This window comes from Perognathus longimembris, chromosome 13 (assembly GCF_023159225.1).
Source record: "Perognathus longimembris pacificus isolate PPM17 chromosome 13, ASM2315922v1, whole genome shotgun sequence".
Lineage (NCBI taxonomy): Eukaryota > Metazoa > Chordata > Mammalia > Rodentia > Heteromyidae > Perognathus > Perognathus longimembris.
This window is the reverse complement of record NC_063173.1, coordinates 10585600-10606840: the sequence shown is the minus strand read 5'-3', so window position 1 is coordinate 10606840 and position 21241 is coordinate 10585600. Positions and strand designations below refer to the sequence as shown.

Genomic DNA, 21241 nt, shown 5'->3' with positions numbered 1-21241 from the left:
TTTGGACAAAATTTCGACTCCACATTCTTAAGTTTCCTGGCCCATTGTTGTGTGATCATCCAGAACATAAACAAAGGTTTTTAATTTACATTTCTTCTAGAGTCAAATTTTTGTTTCAGTTGACTGTATCATGAAAATTATTTTGCTTATGTTTGAAAAATTATAAACAGATTCTTTTCGTTTCTGAGGGCGCCATTATAATTTCTTTCTGGCTAGAGAATTCTTGCAGTGTTTTGGAGCTGGGGTTTTGGTTTGCTTTGTAGTGAAATTTAAAGTGAAGCTTGTGATAGAACCCAATAGCTCTGCTGAAGTTCCTCTTAGGAGCGCCGGGACATGGCAAATCAGACTGTCAAGTTCAAAAAGCACTCTTCTACAGATTTCAATGAAATAACTCACTTAAACAACACGTCCCCTGTGTTGATTGTGTCCCCAGGATTGACCGTGTCCCCAGAGTCCCCAGAGAAGCTGAGGTCGCAGGCTGCACAAGTGCGAACAAGGCCCTCGGATGGTGCTTGTGGACCTGTGTCGCTAGAAGCAGATGCCTGACTGCACCTGTGTGGGAAGAAATCACAAAGGTTGGGACGACATGACTTGCTTAACTGGAGATTTCTATTCACAACAGCATTTTTCACAGTAGTCCCCTTACAGTCTACTCAGTTGTCCTTACATACTCAATAAAATATATTTTCAGTCCTAAAAAAAGGTAGATCCAGGTGCCAGTAGCTCACACCTGTAATCCTAGCTACTCAGGAGGCTGAGATTTGAGAATCATGGTTCAAAGCCAGCCTGCACAGGAAAGTCTGTGAGACTCTTATTTCAAATGAACCACCAGAAAACCAGAAGTGCAGCTGTATTTCAACAGATAGAGTGCAAGTTTAGAGCCAAAAAGGACAAGAACAATATCCAGGCCTGAGGTCAAACTCCAGGACCAGCACACACACACACACACACACACACACACACACACACACACGGTGAGAACTTCTATTTGAGATAATCTGATGGACCTGGAGGATGGATGTTATGCTGAGGGAGATAACCCAGTCACGGAGAGATAAACACAGCACAGTTCCAGTTGAAAGAGGCACATAAAATAATCAGCATACAAGCAGAGAACAGAGTGGTGGTGGCCAGAGGTAAGAATGTGGGAAGGGAAACTTGGAAGTTGTTGACCAATTGGTAAAACGTTTCAGTTATGCAAAATCACTTTGTAGTAAAATGGTGTTGTACAACACGATACCTAAAGTTAGTAGTGGGAGAAGGCAATAACTAGCAGGAGGAGATGGGGCTAACAAGGAGGACGAAAGACAATGAATATAGTTAAAATCGATTGTATGTGTGTATGAAAATAAAACAGTTACGTTGTCTTAGGAAGGGAGATTGATAGAGGAGATGAGATTAATGGAATACATTGTAGATGTATTAATGTATTAATGGATTTAATATATAATAATACATAATACAATATTATAGATGTAATAATATATTAATGTTTAAATGTAAGGTTGAAATGCCCCTTCCCAAGTAACTAATATATGCTAATAAAATTCTTTTAAAATATTATATAGGGGCTGGGAATGTGGCTTCATGGTAGAGTGCTTGCCTAGCATGCATGAAGCCCTGGGTTTGATTTCTTTTTTCTCCTTAAGTCCAAAACTTTTTTTTTCATTTCTTTATTGTCAAAGTGATGCATAGAGGGGTTACAGTTTCATACGTAAGGACTTCTTAGTACCATGTAAACAGAAAAAGCCAGAAGTGGCGCTATGGCTCATGTGGTAGAATGCTAGCCTTGAGCAAAAGAAGCTCAGGGACAGTGCCCAGGCCCTAAGCTCAAACCCCCAAACTGGCAAACAATTATATAATACACTTAAAATTTATTAACTATTCTTTTTTTCAGTAATTGTTTTTTTTGTTTATGTGATATCTAGGAATTGAACCCAGAGCCTCATGCATGCTAGGCAAGCACTCTACTATGAAGCCACATTCCCAACCCTTATATAATATTTTAAAAGAATTTTATTAGCATATATTAGTTACTTGGGAAGGGGCATTTCAACCTTACATTTAAACATTAATATATTATTACATCTATAATATTGTATTATGTATTATTATATATTAAATCCATTAATACATTAATACATCTACAATGTATTCCATTAATCTCATCTCCTCTATCAATCTCCCTTCCTAAGACAACATAATTGTTTTATTTTCATACACACAAACAATCGATTTTAACTATATTCATTGTCTTTCGTCCTTCTTGTTAGCCCCATCTCCTCCTGCTAGTTATTGCCTTCTCCCACTACTAACTTTAGGTATCGTGTTGTACAACACCATTTTACTACAAAGTGATTTTGCATAACTGAAACGTTTTACCAATTGGTCAACAACTTCCAAGTTTCCCTTCCCACATTCTTACCTCTGGCCACCACCACTCTGTTCTCTGCTTGTATGCTGATTATTTTATGTGCCTCTTTCAACTGGAACTGTGCTGTGTTTATCTCTCCGTGACTGGGTTATCTCCCTCAGCATAACATCCATCCTCCAGGTCCATCAGATTATCTCAAATAGAAGTTCTCACCGTGTGTGTGTGTGTGTGTGTGTGTGTGTGTGTGTGTGTGTGTGTGCTGGTCCTGGAGTTTGACCTCAGGCCTGGATATTGTTCTTGTCCTTTTTGGCTCTAAGCTTGCACTCTATCTGTTGAGATACAGCTGCACTTCTGGTTTTTTGGTGGTTCATTTGAAACAAGAGTCTCACAGACTTTCCTGTCCAGGCTGGCTTTGAACCATGATCCTCAAATCTCAGCCTCCTGAGTAGCTAGGATTACAGGTGTGAGCTACTGGCACCTGGATCTACCTTTTTTTAGGACTGAAAATATATTTTATTGAGTATGTAAGGACAACTGAGTAGACTGTAAGGGGACTACTGTGAAAAATGCTGTTGTGAATAGAAATCTCCAGTTAAGCAAGTCATGTTGTCCCAACCTTTGTGACGCTGGGGACACGGTCAATCCTGGGGACACAATCAACACAGGGGACGTGTTGTTTAAGTGAGTTATTTCATTGAAATCTGTAGAAGAGTGCTTTTTGAACTTGACAGTCTGATTTGCCATGTCCCGGCGCTCCTAAGAGGAACTTCAGCAGAGCTATTGGGTTCTATCACAAGCTTCACTTTAAATTTCACTACAAAGCAAACCAAAACCCCAGCTCCAAAACACTGCAAGAATTCTCTAGCCAGAAAGAAATTATAATGGCGCCCTCAGAAACGAACATTCTCAGTCCCTATTAACTATTCTTAGCACATAAAAAGGAAAAAAAAAGCGACAGAAGGTAGCTTTTAGAGGTGAAAGCTGGATATCGGTGTGTGTATGTGTATGCTGGAAATATGGCTTAAATTCAGAGCCCCATGCTTTGCTTTTACTTAGATTTTGCTGCTCAAAGCTGCTGCTCTACCACTTGAACCACACCACTTCTGGCTCGTCACTAGGTAATAGAGATCAGAGTCTTTCAGAATTGTCTGCCAGGCTGGCTTCAAATCAGGATCCTCAGATCTCAGCTTCTTGAGTAATGAGGATTGACAGGTGTGAGCTACTGCCCCGCCTGGCTGCTTTTCCTACCTGTTTATGATGTTTCATGAGTGCTTGCATATATTCAAGTTCATCAAATTGCATGCATTCAATATGTGCATTTTTGCATATTAGTTTTACCTTAATAAATCTGCTAAAAGAGAAATATATTTGGCTTAATTAGGAAGACTTCAACTCAATACCTGATGCTTTTGCTCATTGGCTGGCCTTTTCCCAACTGAACCATGCCTCCAATCCCAAGAGGAAATTTGATATGTATGGCAAACATACTGTATCAAGTAAAACTTTATGTAAAAATTACTCTGTTGAGCTCAGGGCCAATCTTAGCAATACAAAGCAAATTCACATTACTGAACACATCTGTAATCTCCAGACCAAAAAGATGGATAGTCCTGGTGAGAAATGTGCTTCCTTAATATGTTTATGAGTTCAGTAAACTGTCCTGTTTTGTTTTGAAGAGCCTGTTAAAACAAGTCTGAAGTATGTGCGGACCATATGGAAAATCTGAAGACTATTTCTCCCTTTAGAAACCTTTACTTTGCCCAGATAAATGAAAGAAAATCTTTGGAAAAATGAATCTTGGAAAAATAGTTTAAGCAATTTTTTTTGAACCATAGCTCCCCTTCTGGCTTTTTTATGGTTAACAGGGGATAAAAGTCTCAAGGTCTTTCCTGCCCCCCCCCCCCCCCCACATAGTCAAACCATGATCTGTAGATCTCAGCCTCCTGAGTAGCAAAGATTACAGGCATGAGCCACCTGCACCCAGCTGTTGAAGGACTTTTAAACTGCTAAATAGAGTTCGGGAGAAGCCGTTTTAGGGAGGTCCACTTCAGCTTTAGACGTTGTCCAAATTCAGTATTACTTGAGAGAGGACTTGAACTGCCATCTGAAGCATTTGTGCTTTTGTTGTGATCCTGCCTGGGCCATCAGAATATCTGTTAGCAATCAGATACAGGAAAAAAAACAACAGCCTTTGAAGATAATTCCACAAGAAGTGTGTATCAGAAAAATCCGATACCATGAGTTAATATGTGTTATCTAAAAATATGTTGATTCTGTAATCTTAAAAACGTTGATGAACAGAGTCTAGAAAAGAAACTACCAGGGCTGGGAATGTGGCTTAGTGGTAGAGTGCTTGTCCAGAATGTCTGAAGCCCTAGGTTCGATTCCTCAGTACCACATAAACAGAAAAGGCAGAAACTACCGCTGCGGCTCAAGAGGTAGAGTGCTAGCCTTGAGCAAAAAGAAGCCAGGGAACTCAGGCCCTGAGTTCAAGCCCCAGGACCGGCAAAAGAAAAATAAAATAAAAAAGCAACTACCACTTCTAGCTTTATATTGACTAATTGGAGATAAGAGTCTCAAGGACTTTCCTGCCTCAGCTACCTTTGAACTATTATCCTCCTACCTCAGCCTTCTGAGGAGCAAAGATTTACAGGCATGAGTTACTGGTACCTGGCTAGGAAGGTGTGATTTTATTTGCCATTCTACAGGTTCACATCATTTCCATTATGGTAGAATGGGTGAGCATCATGCCAGAGTCATCCCTTCTCCCATAAAGCCTGACAGCTTGTGACAGAGAGAGGCAGAGCATATTGAGTGACATCGTTCATCATTATGTAGAAAAGTATATATGCTCTTTATTGGCTAAAGCCATGGTCTCTGTTATACAGCTAATGCTCACTCCCTCTACCTGCTGAGAGCTGTGTGTCCTCAGAGTAGCAGGTTATGCAACTGTACCAGGTCACTTTAAGTCTCAATGTTTCCTTCTGCAAAGCTTTCAGTGGTGGCTGATCCATGTGTTGCAAAATTCAGTTTAAATTCAATAATCTATATACATTTTATAAGTCATGTTTTTCTGAATAATTGTGTGGTTTCTTTTCATTGTTGCCACTCAGGTTTTGAGTGTGTGACTTCTTGAAGTCTTCTCATTTTCCTCTTTACCTAAGGAAAATTGTGGCACTGGGGGCCAAACTGCAAGTTCTGTAACAAATGGCCATGGGAACTGGGCAGACAGGCCCGAGTCTATGGCATTGCCCTTTGTTTCTATGAAGTCAATTTTTATTCTAGATGGAAACTCCTTTCAATCAATTGTGCTAATGTCCACCAGACACTATCTGTCATATTAGTAATCAAGATGCATTTTTCTTTTGTACTGCATTATCTTCTTTTGGCCATGCAATTCTGTGGGAAGAAAAATAGCAATTAGATTTGGTAAGATTGATTTATTCTTTATAAGTATATTCAACTTATTGTTTATGATTCTGCTAGTTCTCTTTTGTAGAGGAACAAAATAATGTGGCATTTATCATTTAAAAAGAAATAAAAAAAAGTTGGAGCCATATTTTCAGTGGGATGCCAGTCTGTAATCCTAGCGCTCAGGAGATGAGAGGATCAACATTTGAAGCAAGCCAAGGAAGAGAAATTGAAGAGCCTTTTACCTCCAATGATATAGCAAGATGCCGATAGTGGAGGTGTGGCTTAAGTGGTAGACAATGTGCCTTATGTAGGAAAAGCTAAGGAAGAATAGCTAGACCCTGAGTTCAAGGCCCTGTACCAAACACAGACACAGACACACACACACACAGACACACACACACACATACACACACAGTCATATTTTTAATAAAAGTTCTCAGTGACATTATGATCTAAGTTGTGTTCAAATTGTTTTATGAGTAATAGAAAAATTCCTGCTCTGTCTCATCCTCTCCTGGGTCTCAGTCTGGGAGAGGTGTGCAATGCAACAGAGACCTCTAGTTTCTCCTTTACACCCCGAGTAGCCATTTTGCTGCTCTGGTGCTTTGTGAGCAATTGGAAGCACTTCGTCCTTCAGAGGCACAGGGTTTCAGTCTTCAAAATGGAATTGGTAATTGCTCCCTTACAGGTCAGTGTGATCTCTGCAAGGTGCAGTGCATATATTAGAGTTGGCACAGTACCCAAGACAGGGGTGCAATGCAATATTGGCTTTCTTCACTGCTAACCTTTCTTCAGGACTTCCTCCTTAGACTTTGTCCCAAAGAAATGCACCAAGAATATGGTGACCTACTGCTGCATTATTTTAGCAGCCACCATCTGGCCCAGCCATGGGAATATTACAAACATCATTGTTTGTTTTCTTTGTACATCATGTTTTTGTTGTAGAGAAGCTATGATAGGAAAAAAAATAAGACTTGTGTGGAGGTATTGATGATCAGTGTTCCTGTCAAAGAATTGGGCAAAAGAAATATACACTAAACAAAATGTTCACTCTGCCTTGCACCCTCTGCCCTTGGTTCAGCCCGGGAGCAGTGGTCAGAGGAGAGCTAGCCCTCATTTGTGGCCCATTCACCTCTATGATGAGAACTCATCATATGAGATCTAGCGATCTCATTTGTAGGATCTTGAGAAATTCATGTCTGAGTGTGTTCTGCACAGCTCAGGTTTGTACGAGATAAATGTGTAAAACAGCAGGACTCTCAGTTCCTCACAGCTGAGGGTGTCCTAGGGGTCAGGCCAAGGTCAATTTGAATACCAGTAATTTATGTTATTTGTGAAAAGCAAATTCATTTGATCTCCTTGGTTGCATGTAATCTAAAAGAGTGAGTACTTAGCACACAAACAAATCTCCCTCTATATAAACACTGTAGTCACATACAAGGTTTGAAATTTGTTTAACTGAAAAAGAATGTTTAACTATTTGGATGTTCTACTTCCTATTTGTTTTGATGCTTTGACCTTTGAGTTAAACTGTGATTTTTCTAAAACTTCATTTTGCCTCTAAACTGTCATTATTGTTGTCCTTAGGGGAAAATAATTCCTTCTAGAAGTTTACCTCTCATGAACTCAACTACAAGCTTGTTAATATTACCATGTGCAAAGTACTAAGCTGGGCACTTCAGAATGTAAGAGTAAGAGAACAAATGAAAGTGTTTATAATAAAGCTGAATATCACACAAAAGACACTCACTACAAAGAAAATGAAGCGTCTGCATTCTGAGTACTGAATTGGAGAATTGGTTTTAGCCTAATATGCCTACTTTAGAAGCACATTTAAAATAATATGCTAAATTGCTTCATTAAGCATATGCTACATGTTTATATGTGTGTCTGTATATTGTGTTATAAAGTATCATATGTGTGAATTGTAGATCGTTGAGTATCATATAGTATACATACGTATACACAGGGTTCACATAACTTTTAAGCTACATTTTCTCCATTGCTTTTTGCACCTTTGCCATGAATCACTTTTCATGATGCGGGATCTGATTGTGAGTTCTGTTCTGTTTTGCTGCTCTGTTTATCTGTACCTTCACCCAACTCATAGGTGCATGCTGCTTCAAACTGGGCACTCCCAGGGTATCTACGGGGTAAACATAGGATTCATCTCACTTCCCCATTCTCTGGGGTTGCTGTCCCTTAGGGCTTCTTGTCCACATACTCTTGTTTCATAGACATTGCCAGCTTTTAACAATAATTTGATAGGAAGACTGAACATACTGTTGGTTGCACCATTTTTCTCCTAAAATCAAAAGTCTGGTAAAAGTTGTATATTGTTGGCCAGAGTATAACACTGCTGTCAGTGTAGTTTCGTTTGGACTGCGTTGTCCAGCCTGAAGATTCCTATTTGTTCTTAATATTACATTCCTGTCAAATAACACAGCCTGATCAGTCTCTTGAGTGAAGCCAATCTCCTTCCATCTTCTCAGTGATGACACCCCTGCCATCTTCACAAAATACTCATGATTGAACTTCACCTGCAATGTCCTTAACCCAATATCTCACCCGATGAAGTTGTACCCCTGTGAATCTTGGCCTAAATATTCCAACTCTGACATTCTCATCAAACAGTTTATTATAAACTTATCCTCTTTCAATTTCTACATTTATTTGTTTACTTGCTTAAGAAACGTCTATTCGTTTAGATGAGAATCTCTATACAGTCACTGCTTTTGTTTATCTTTCCTTCTTATGTAACAATTCTCCCCATATGCCTTTTGTCTAACAGGGAAGATAGTTATTAATGATTTCTATGTGTGATGAAGGAGAAAATTAAAGTACTAAGAAAGTTTACAATGAGAGCATCTAATTTTCCTGGGTGAGGCTTCCTCACAGAGGGAATGCTTAGTCTGGGGCCTAGAAGCTGAGTAAAAGCCAGCAGTGACCAAAAGAAATACAGCAGAACTCACTATACAGCTACGAGAAAGAAAGGTGTGTGTAGAAGCAAAGGTTAAGTTTCTTAACTTATTGGAATGGTTGCCACACCAAGAAGAAATTAGCATATTGATATTTATATATCAATATTTTGATATTTATGTTATTCAGTTTCTTGATACTGTGACATGTAGCTGAGAAAAACAATTAAGAGGTGAAACGAAGCTGTAATCCTAGCTACTCATAAAGCTGAGGTTGTGCTCTGAAGCCGGCTGAAGCAGAAAAAGTCTATGAGACTCTTCACTCCAAGTAACCACCTCCAAAAATTCACAAAATGACTTAGACTTATAATTGAATCAGCCTTGACATGTCATATGTTTTCAACACTAAGATCCCAATTATTCAGTTTGGTAGACTGTAATTTCTGAACATGTAAAAATACTCTCTGTGTGTTAGAAACCACTCTGCTGAGTTGTCACTTGTCACCCATCTACCTGTTGCCGCTGTTCCAATCCTCTTGTGTACACCGTTGTAAGCTCCACTGTATCCATCAGTGATAGACTCTTGTGTTAAGAGACAAAACTGACAACATCACATCCCCACTTCAAACACTTCTCTTACGTCTGTGTCCAGAGTCCAGAGACCACTCTATATTGTCCTTTAGGACTCCAGAAGAATGGCCTTGCCCATCTTTCCAGTCCATTCTACCACTTCTTTGTTTACACACTAGATTACCTCCAACAACAAAATCGGGCTTAAATCTTTCATCTATCACAAGATACTTGCTCATGCTATTTTCTTTGTCTCACAATCTCTTCTGCTACCACTTCTCTTTTCCCAGCTATTCTGGGTTCAACTTAATCACAGGAGATTTCCTGTCACCCTGAATTAGGAAGGTTTGTTGGCTGCAGACCTTACAGCACTGCCAGTGAATGATGGTCATTTAGACCATCACCATTAGGGCTGTCTCTCTGCTTGTGGTACTGGGTGAAATCGTGACTATTCTACATAAGTTTTGTTTTTTTTTTTTTTTGGCCAGTCCTGGGCCTTGGACTCAGGGCCTGAGCACTGTCCCTGGCTTCTTCCCGCTCAAGGCTAGCACTCTGCCACTTGAGCCACAGCGCCGCTTCTGGCCGTTTTCTGTATATGTGGTGCTGGGGAATCGAACCTAGGGCCTCGTGTATCCGAGGCAGGCACTCTTGCCACTAGGCTATATCCCCAGCCCCTATTCTACATAAGTTTTGACCCAGTGTGATGTAGAGCAAGATTTATTTCTCCACTAATCATGTTGGCTGAGATTCTGATATTATGTGATAGATTAGGGAAATTGTATGATCAAAAAACTCTAAAATCAGAAAATACTTTAGTCATCATGTAGCTTGTGCTGTTAATCTTATTTATTCAGAAGTAAAGTCATATACAGTACAATTCTTGTCTAACATTAATAGAAGACGTGTCAGTACCAGAATTCAGCGAAACCTAGTTCTTTTATTGCCCAGCTCATACGGAGCTTGCTCCTTGTCTGTCTATCTGCTTCTAGTGGGCATTGCCAATTTCACAACCTAATTTTTCATTAACTGAAGAAAATAATGCAATACCTAGAACTAATGAGCTGGAAAGTGGAAAAGCAATTTCATAATCAACAGGAAAATTAATGACAGTTTTATTTTCCTTTCATGGCACTGGATATCAGGGCACAGTTTCATTACCCAGACGCTCTCCATGCGTAGCCTAAGTTTATATTCTGCTGCAGAACTCATTAACGAATATCTCCACTCAGATAATTATCTCAAATAGATTGAACATTTTCTTCTTGCTTATATTAAGTTTGTGTCAGAAGGCTTATTTGAGGACTTATTTCTAAGTGACCTCATAATATTTGGGAGTAATAGACTATAATATATAACTTGCCACTGAAAATTTAACTATGAAACTCTAAACATATAAATAAAAATACTTCTTTTTTGCTAGTCCTGGGGCTTGGACTCAGGGCCTGAGCACTGTCCCTGGCTTCTTTTTGCTCAAGGCTAGCACTGTGCCACTTGAGCCACAGCGCCACTTCTGGCTTTTTTTCTATATATGCGATGTAGAGGAATTGAACCCAGGGCTTCATGTATGCGAGGCAAGCACTTTATCACTAGGCCATATTCCCAGCCCAAACAAAAATAATTTAAAAAAATCATCTGCCAACCTGGTGTCTGGTGGGTTTCACTGCTGAATTGGCTCACCTTTGCCCCACCACTTCTGTGTTTTCCCTTCCCTTCCCCAGATCAGAAAAACTTATATACAAGAAACATGTATAGAAATAAAAAATACCAACAGAATAGAATAAATCAAAGTAAAAAAGAGAAGAAGAAAAAAGAATAAAAAACCCCTCTTGCTTCTATTTCTTGGAGTTCATTTTGATAAGCATAATTTTATATGATCATATATACATAGTTATTGAGCTACATGAAAGACTGGGAGAGAATGAAGCAGGGGGTGAAACTGTTAAAAAGGAAATGTACTCATTACATGACTTATGTAACTGTAACCCCTATCACCGTTACAATAATTTTTTTTAAGAAAAAAAATCATCTGTTGGGGGCTGTAAATATGGCCTAGTGGTAAAGCACTTGCCTCGCATACATGAAACCCTGGGTTTGATTCCAACCACATATATACATACATATACATATATACGTGTGTGTGTGTGTGTGTGTGTGTGTGCCAGAAGTGGCATTGTGGCTCAAGTGGTAGAGTATTAGCCTTAGCTCCTCAAAAAGAAGCCAGGTACAGTGCTCAGGCCCTGAGTTCAAGCCCCAGGACTGGCAAAAAAAAATCATTTGTTAAAAAATTATTTCCATCTACATTTAACAAACCCTTGAATATTGATGTTGCTTTTCTTGTTGTTAAAATAAGTGACAGTATTTCCTTGATAGGATAGAGGTGAACCCGAGAAAAAGCAGAGACACTGGGATGCAACTACAGTGAATAGCTGCAGGAGGCAGAATTCAAGTTTGTTTAACATGATTTAAAGTCAACAATCATTATTACTTTACTGTTGGCATCAGATTGACTATTTGACTAGTGAAAGAAATGTGGATAAATCACCAGTCCAGGCAAGTGCAAAAATGCTAGAAATATAAAGATTAATATGTGTGTATTAATATAAAGCACTTGGCACTTGTGTCTCACACCTGTAATCCTAGATACTCTGGAAAGAATACCTTCATCTTGAGGATCAAGAATTGAAGTCAGCCTGGGCTGAAAGGTCAGCTAGGCTCCATTTCCAATTAGTCAGCAAAAAGGGCTTGAGGTATGTCTCAAGTGGGCTTATCAAGCCTAAGATCCAGAGTTCAAACCCAAGTATGAGCACACAAAAAAGTTTTTGACATGAAAATAATTTAAGACATACTAGAAATACTTATAGTGGTAAAGCAAAGGTAACTGTTCTGTTATGAATCTATGTTTTCATAATAATCTAATTTTAACCTTTACCGTATGGACTAAGTTACTCTTGGCATACTCTGCACCCTTTCAAAAAGAAAAAAAGCATAGTGGATTCCTGAAGGTAGTAGAGCTTTCTCTCTCCTGAGGCAGACTTCCAATCCTGGCCAAAGGAACCTCTCTTCTAGGAAATCATCACAGGAGGCAGCATTTAAAAAAAAATCCTATTGAGTCAAATAACTTTCTCCTAGTCAAACAGAGTCCATCAGCACAATTTTGTTCCAGTCCCATGAAAGGGAAAGAGGAAGTGAAATGCAAGCAATTCCTTTTTCAGTGGGTGTGAGTGGAAGATTTAGTGTATTATTTCTACCAGTAATTGATGGCTAAAACTCACTCCCAGGTCCACTCCTACCTGCAAGAGAGCACATGGATGAGTTTTAACCAGCTAGAAGATCTGAGAGAGAGCACTTAGCACCAAATTAATGAACTAAAGAAGTCCATACAGGACCTAAAAGAAAACTACAGCAGACAGATGGAAGCCATAAAGAATGACCATCTGGAAGGAAGGGAGATTAAAAAAAAAACCGAAGTAGGGCTGGGGATATAGCCTAGTGGCAAGAGTGCCTGCCTCGGATACACGAGGCCCTAGGTTCGATTCCCCAGCACCACATATACAGAAAACGGCCAGAAGCGGCGCTGTGGCTCAAGTGGCAGAGTGCTAGCCTTGAGCAGGAAGAAGCCAGGGACTGTGCTCAGGCCCTGAGTCCAAGGCCCAGGACTGGCCAAAAAAAAAAAACCGAAGTAGAAAAATCTAGAAAGCAGACTAGATGATGCATAGGATCGAACCTCCAGAATTGTAGATAGCCTAGCCTTTATGGAGAAAGAACAAAAAATAATCCAAAATCAATCAAAAGAGCAAGACAGATTACTTCAGGAGCTCCAAGATGCAATCAGGAAAACGAATTTAAGGCTAATAGGTATTGAGGAGAACCTAGAGAAGGAAGTAAGTGGAATAGGTAATTTGTTTAACAGAATACTGGCAGAGAACTCCCCAAATATCTAGAAGGATAGGCCCATGTAGATAAAAGAAGCTTTGGGAACCCCAGATAGACCAGACCAGAATAGGGCAATACATTATAATCAGTACAGGATCAACAGAGACCAAGGAAAGAATCCTTAAAGCTTCCAGGGATAAGAGAACAATCACATATAAAGGAAAACAAATCTGAATTACTCTAGATTTTCAGAAGAGACCATGAAAGTAAGGAGAGCCTGGAAAAGGGTATTCCACACACTAAGGGAAAATATTGACCAAGAATACTGTACCAAGCTAGACACATTCATAGCTAAAGGTCAAATAAAAACCTCCCAGAGCAAGAAAAAACTGAAACAATATATCTCCACCAAAACAGCATTACAGAAAACTCTCAAAGATGTTCTACACATTGAAAAGCAACAGGGTGTGATATTGAGAGAGAAATGGACCCTAAATGGAAAACTAGGTTATTAGCGCAAGAATTGAAAAGGTACAGCCCTTGAAAAGACAGATATAGGGCTGGGGATATGGCCTAGTGGCAAGAGTGCCTGCCTCATATATATGAGGCCATGGGTTCGATTCCCCAGCACCACATATACAGAAAATGGCCAGAAATGGCGCTGTGACTCAAGTGGCAGAGTGCTAGCCTTGAGCAAAAAGAAGCCAGGGACAGTGCTCAGGCCCTGAGTCCAAGCCCCAGGACTGCCATTAAAAAAAAAAAAAAGAAAAGACAGATATAATGAAATGAACTAACTAACATCTCTCAAACTTAACTCTCAATATTAATGGACTTAACTCTCCAATTAAATGACATAGGCTGACAAATTGGATCAAAAAGTAAGATCCACCTTTCTGCTGTCTTCACACATCGTGCCCACAAAAGCAAACATATTCTGAAAGTGAAAGGCTGGAATAAAGTCAAGCAAATGGCCTCCATAAACAGGTTGGAGTTGCCATTCTAGTATCAGATAAAATTGACTTCAAATTAAAATCAATAAAAAGAGATAAAGAAGGTTATTGCATACTAGTAAAGGGATCTCTCCTACAGGAGGATATAACAATCCTAAATATCTATACACCAAATGTTGGAGCACCCAACTTCATCACACAAACACTACTGATCTTAAAAACACACATAGAGCCAGACGCATTGATAGTTGGAGACTTTAACACAGCCCTCTCTCCCCTGGATAGATCAACATGCCAAAAACCCAACAAAGAAAACTCAGAACTAAATGATTGCATCTACAGAATATTCCAGCCAGCACCTCCAGAATATACAGTCTTCTTGGCAGCACCTGAATCATTCTCCAAAACAGATCATTTTAGGGCCCAAAGCAAATCTGTACAAACTCTGAAATACTGAAATAATTCCCTACCTTCTCTCAGACCACTAGGGAATAAAATTAGAGTGCACAACTAAAAGCCAACATAGAAAATCCTGTAACTCATGAAGACTGAACAATTCATTGTTGAACCACCAGGGGGTCATTGAAGAAATCAGAATGGAAACTCAAATGTTTATGATATTTAACCAAATGAGCACAGAAAATACCAGCTCCTTTGGGACACAGCTAAGGCAATACTCAGAGGAAAAGTTATAGCTTTGAGCACCTACATCAACAAATTGGAGAAAACTCAATCCAACAATTTAATGATGCAACTGAAGCTCCTTAAAAAAGAGGAACAAAACCCAAGCCAATAGACAGAAGCAAATAATTAAATTAAATCAGAATTAAATGAATTAAAGTCCATAAAAACATAGAAAGAATCAACAAAGCCAAGAATTGATTCTTTGAAAAATTTACAAAATTGACAGATCCTTAGCAAATCTTACCAAAAAATGAAGAGAACACAAACAACCAAGATTTAGAATATTATAAGGGAATATTTCACAAACCTATATAACAAATTTCGAAATCTGGAAGAAATGGACAAATTTCTAGCTAATATTGATATGCCCAAACTTAACCAAGAAGATTTAAACCAACTAAATAAACCCATATCAAGTAATGAAATAGAAATGGCAGTAAGAGATCTCCCTTTCAAGTAAAGCCCAGGCCCAGGTAGATTCACAGCAGAATTCTACAAGGCTTTTAAAGCAGAACTCACACCAATACAGCTCAAACTCTTCAACAAAACTGAAAGTGAATGTTCACTACCAAACACTTTCTATGAAGCCAGTATAAACCTCATCCCAAAACCAGACAGGGACTCATCAAAGAAAGAGAATGACAGACCCACTTCTTTGATGAACATTGATGTAAAACTTCTCAACAAAATTCTGGCCAATCTACTTCAACAAGTCATCCAAAAAATTATACACTATGATCAAACAGGATTCATTCCAGAAATGCAAAGCTGGTTTAATATGTGCAATTCAATTAATGTAATCACCACATCAATAGGAGGAAGGACAACAATCACACGATTTTCTCCATAGACCTGGAAAAAGCATTTGACAAAATTCAACTTTGGAGAAACTAGGATTCCAGGAAATATACAGGCTGTCTATGACAAGCCTAAAACTAGCATTATACTTACTGGCGAAAAGTTAATGCCATTTCCTTTAAAATCAGGAGCAAGACAACTATGCCAGCTCTCTCTACTCCTCTTCAGCATAGTACTAGAATTCCTAGCCAGAGCAATAAGGCAAGAGACAAATATAAAGGAGATCCAAATAGGAAAAGATGAAATAAAACTCTCTCTCTTTGCAGATGACATGATCCTTTATTTAAAGAACACCATAGACTCTATTCCCAAGTTACTTAAGCTGATCACAAACTTTGGCAAGGTAGCAGGATATGAAAGAAATTCTCAAAAATCATTGGTGTCTCAGGGCTGGGAATGCAGCTTAGTGGTAGAGTGCTTGCTCAGCATGCATGAAGTCCTGGGTTCAATTCCTTAGCACCACATAAACAGAAAAAGCCAGAAGTGGCATTGTGGCTCAAGAGGTAGAGTGCTAGCCTTGAGCAAAAGAATCCAGGGACAGTGTTCAGGCCCTGAGTCCAAGCCCCAGGACTGTAAAAAAATCAATGGCTTTTCTGCATGCCAAACATATGAAGAGTGAGGCTGAAATCAGAGAAGCAACTCTTTTTGTAATAGCCTAAAAAACACGTAAGAATAACTTTAACCAAAGAAGTGAAAGACATCTACGATGAAAACTTTAAAAACCTGAAAAAGGAAATTAAAGCAGAACTAAGGAAATGGAAAAACCTCCCATGCTCCTGGATTGGGAGGATTAATGTAATCAAAATGGCAATATTGCCAAAGGCTATCTACAAATGCAATGCAATATCCATCAATATCCCAACATCACTTTTTTAATGAAATAGAAGAAGCAATCCAAAAATTCATATTGAACAATAAAAGATTCCAATAGCAAAAAACAATCCTTAGCAGGAGGAACAGTGGTGAAGAAATATTAATACCATACTTCGAACTCTATTACAAAGCTATAGTAATAAAAACAGCTTGGTATTGGCACAAGAACAGGCCTGAGGACCAATGGAATAGAACTGAAGACCTAGAAATGAACCAGCAGAACTATGGCTACTTAATCTTTGATAAAGGAGCTAAAGAAATAGGTGCTGGAAAAATTGCTTAAACACCTGCAACAAACTAAAGCTAGATCCTTATATATCACCCTGCACAGAATCAATTCCAAATGGATCAAAGACTTTGAGGTAAAAGCAGATACCCTGAAAATATTGCTGAAAGTAATAGGAAAAACATTTGGGCTCCTTGACACAGGTAGAAACTTTCTTAACAAAGGTTGAGAAGTACAACAAATCAAAGAAAGGTTGGACAAATGAGATTGCATCAAACTGCAGAGCTTCTGCATGGCAAAGGACATAGCTCGCAAAATAAATAGAAAGCCCTAGATTGGGAGATGATCTTCACTGCCTGTACAATAGACAAGGGGCTCATGTCTAAAATATACTTAGAACTCAAAAAAATTAAATTCCCCCAAGACAAATCCTCAAAGAAACAACTGTCCTTTTAATAAATGGGCTAAAGATTTAAAGATAGACTTCTCTGAAGAGGAAATGAGAATGGTCATGGGGCCATTTCATGAGGGAACTACGTAGACAGGCCCTCTACCTTCCAGGACCGACATTGTTAGAAAAGAAAGATGACAAATCATGAAGGTAACTATGGTTTCCAGAAAAAGAAAGATTGTCTAATAAAGCTTCTGGAAAAAATCTCAGATAGGATGCACTTTATTTTATTTTTAATTAATTAATTAATTGTCAAATGATGTATAGTTTCATATGTAAGGCAGGGACTACAGTTCTTATCTAACTTGTTACCTCTTCCCTCATTTTTCTCCCACCTTCCTCCTCCCCTGAGTTGTAGTGTTGGTTTACAACATATTGTCTTGTAAGTACTGTTGCATTGGTTTACCTTTTACCCTTTACCTCTTTGTTTTGATGTTCCCCTTTCCTTCCCTAGTTCTGACAAACTGAAATACAACATCCAGGGTATCTGTTCTTGGGGTTGACATACAGTGGTTAGGTCTGTGAATCCATATAAACAGGTAGTGGTTCTTTCAAGATGGCAACAAAATAATAAATAGCATTGAATACAATAATCAGTATTCATGTAGCATTTTATTATTTTACTAAAAGACTTCAAAAATTGTCTGATATGGGTTGTTGATCTGTAAACCACCTAATACCAATTTTTAAATTTCTTTTCGGCTTCGTTTCCTTATCTGGAGAGATGCTATGAGTATTATGTCAGAGTCTTATATACTACTACTTTTTTTCTTTTTCCAGCTTTTGCTTCTTTTCTAGTGTTAGTCCTGGGCCTTAAACTTCGGGCCTGGTGATCTCAATTGGCTTTTATTTTCCCCTCAAGGCCCACACTCTATCATGTGAGCCACACCTCCACTTCTGCATATATTATATAATATATATTATATATAATATATATATTATATAATATATATATTATATAATATATGATATATAATATAATATATATGTATATATGTATATATACATATAATATATATGTATATATACATATATACATATGCATACATACATATATATATATACATATATACATATATATATATATATATACATATAATCTTTTTTGCCAGTCCTGGGGATTGGACTCAGGGCCACTGTTCCTGGCTTCTTTTGCTCAAGGCTAGCACTCTACCACTTGAGCCACAGCGCCACTTCCGGCTTTTTCGGTTTATGTGGTGCTGAGGGACTGAACCCAGCACTTCATGTATACGAGGCCAGCACTCTACCGCTAAACCACATTCCCAACCCCCAAAAATAGTTTTTGATTTTTTTTTTTTTTGCCAGTAGTGGGATTTAGACTCCTTACCTAGTACTTTCAAGGCAGGTGCTTTGCCACATGAGCCAAGACCCCAGTCCTGAATTTATATGCATACTAAATAGCAAGAACTATACTTGACTCATAGCAGGTATGCATTTAGAGTTGTAGCTATTTTTTTTTTTTGCATTTTGCCTCTGTTTTTTTTTTTTTTAGAAGTAGCAGAACCTTTGATAATTGTCTTTTATTCTACTGTAGTAAAATGCTTACTATTTCTCCACACATTGCAGGAAACAACGATTTCATGTTAACCAATTCCCCTTGATGCCATCTGCTAAAATTACAGCTTCACGAGCACCGGGGTAAACAGAATTTAATGTTTTCCCATTGGTGACTCTTTAGGTTCTCCAGGCTATCTCCTGCTTCTTTGGTTATCACACAGTCAATAAGACCACAGTATTATCTGTGCATAATCTTTCCTCTGTTAAGCTTTGGAGTTGTTTTCATGATCTGACCATGCAGGAGACAGGAAGATCATCTATTAAAATGAGATGACAGATTGCTGGAAAGAAAATTGGGTGAAATTAACTTGGACTTGAAAGCCATGCATTCCAGTTATTCGAACTGAATAACGTGATCATTAATCAGGTCATTAAATTAATTGGAAGGACTCGGTGTTGGGTAAGGGCAGAATGACTTTATAAAGCTGCTTTTATTTTAAATTGCTAGAACTGTGGCTTGGATTCAGGGCTTCACACGTTTGTTGGCGGGGCTTTCCTAGCTGCAGGCTGATAGGCTGTCACTTGAGTCCCACCTCCATTGGTGGTTGGCTGGAGAGAAGAGTGCCCTGCACTTTTTGTCCTGGGTCGGCTTCCAACGTTGATCCTCCTGTCTCAGCCTCCAGAGCGGCTGGAATTGCAGACAGAGGCCTGTGGCCCTGTGCTAGGGGTTGAGGTGTGGGCAGCTGGTGTGTTGATGGAAGTTACAGCACACCGATGACACACGCGCCCTTCTCCTCTGAGTGCTTTTGTCTTCCCAGCGCACACACTTTGGGGTGTGGGATAGGGGGCCCCCCTCTGCCCTGGACCTCTCCACCAGTAACCAGATAAACTGAGTATACAGAGCAAGACCCAAGTTCCTAGCGCGGATCTGAGCCTTCCTCCAGCTCCACTGCTCCGTTAACCATTTCCTTCCCTCTGGATTCTTATCTGGGTGGGGTGGGGTGGGGTGGGGAGGGGGTGGGGGCTTGGGTTTGGAGGTGGGACGAGCAGCCCACGGTGGGCGGGCGAGGGGGGGACGCGAACACACGGATGGCCACTTCCGGCTCCAGTTTCTTCACCAAGTCTCTTTGGGTGGCGATTCTTATTTTCACTTTTCCCGGGGACCATGAGCGGCTGAGGAGCCCGGGCGCGCGCCGAGGGGCCGGGCGACCCCCCCCCCCGCTCGCCGTACCGCGGTCTTTGGAACGGGGTGGGGGGCTTGGGAAGGTCGTGGACACCCGAGCTGCCGCCGCCGCCGCCGCCGCCGCCACCGCAGGCTCGCCCCAGACAAAGGGGCCGGCGCGGCGCGGGGCGCGGAGAGGAGCGGAGCCCGGGGTGGGGGACGCACGCACGCCCCGGCCCCGCCCCCGCCCCGGCCCCGGCCCGGCCCACCCGGGGACGCCACCCGGGGACGCCGGCTCCCCCGCCGGCTCTCCGCGGCGGCCACTCAGCCTTTGACCCCGCCCCGCCCCCGCGGGCCGCGCGCTGGACCCGCGGTCCCCGCCGGCCAGGGGCGCAGCGGCTCGGGGCGCACCGGAGCGGGCGGGCGGCGGCGGGCGACACTTCGGCGGGCGACATGGCGGTGTCCTGGAGGAGCTGGCTGGCCAACGAGGGGGTGAAACACCTCTGCCTGGTAGGGCGACCCCGGCGGCGCGCGGGGCGGGACGCCGGGAGCGGCCAAGTTTCTTCTCCTCCAAGGCGAACTTGGCCGCTCCCGACCCCGTGGAGGCGGTGAGGTCGGCGGCGGCGGCGGGACGCGCGCGGACCTCCTCCTCTCCGGACCCCCGGCTCCCACGCGGGAGGGAGGGCGGATGTGGAGGCTGGGGAGAGGGGCTTCCTTCGGGGAGCTGGGTTCCTGGGAACCCTTGGGAGGTAGTTGCTGGCTTTGCTCTGCTGCCCATTTGCCCGGGACAAAGGCGATGCCAGGAACGCCCTTGGGGACGCGCTGGGTGCTGCGGATGCCACCAGAAAGTTACTGAGGACACCGGCGCGCGCCCCGAGCATCCTCTCAGGCGGGGGGGGGGGGGGGGGGGGGGGGGGCTGGGGAGCCGGGGAGCCGGGCGGGCGTCCGCGCTCAGGTGCTCAGCTTTCTGGTTCCTAAGAGGGGAGCTCTTACGCAATGGCTGAGACAGCTTTCTAAGGACCTGGTCCCAAAAGACAGACTGAGCGTTGTGTTCATCAAGTGATAGTTCTCTTTTTAAAAATTATTATTATTATTATTTTTTGTCTTGCTCAGTTCATTTGGCTGTCCTTGAATGTCCTGCTTTTCTGGAAAACTTTCCTGCTGTACAACCAAGGGCCAGAGTATCACTACCTCCACCAGATGTTGGGGGTAAGTGGATCTGGTGGGATGGGTTGAACCCACTCAGTTATTGTATGCAACAGAGAAACGGTGGTTGGTCTCAAAGGGTTCAGTTGTCTTCATTAACCATTTTTATATCTGTCTTGGTTCTAAGAACCAAAGGTTATTTCTCCCGGTCTGGTTTCTCTGTC

The 21241-nt window shown here is 41.0% G+C and overlaps 1 protein-coding gene across 4 annotated transcripts in view; it reads left to right on the top strand.

The window, feature by feature from the left end:
- Positions 1 to 20221: 20221 nt before the first annotated feature.
- Nox4 (NADPH oxidase 4) overlaps positions 20222 to 21241 on the top strand; it is a 146682-nt gene continuing 145662 nt past the window's right edge. For 3 of the 4 annotated variants that reach the window (XM_048360099.1, XM_048360097.1, XM_048360098.1), the window contains exons 1-2: positions 20222 to 20381; positions 20985 to 21080. In XM_048360099.1, coding sequence (XP_048216056.1) covers positions 20325 to 20381; positions 20985 to 21080 — 153 coding nt within the window. In that variant the 5' untranslated portion in view covers positions 20222 to 20324. The remainder of the gene's footprint in view (positions 20382 to 20984; positions 21081 to 21241) is intronic. The other variant, XM_048360100.1, reaches the window with a different exon arrangement.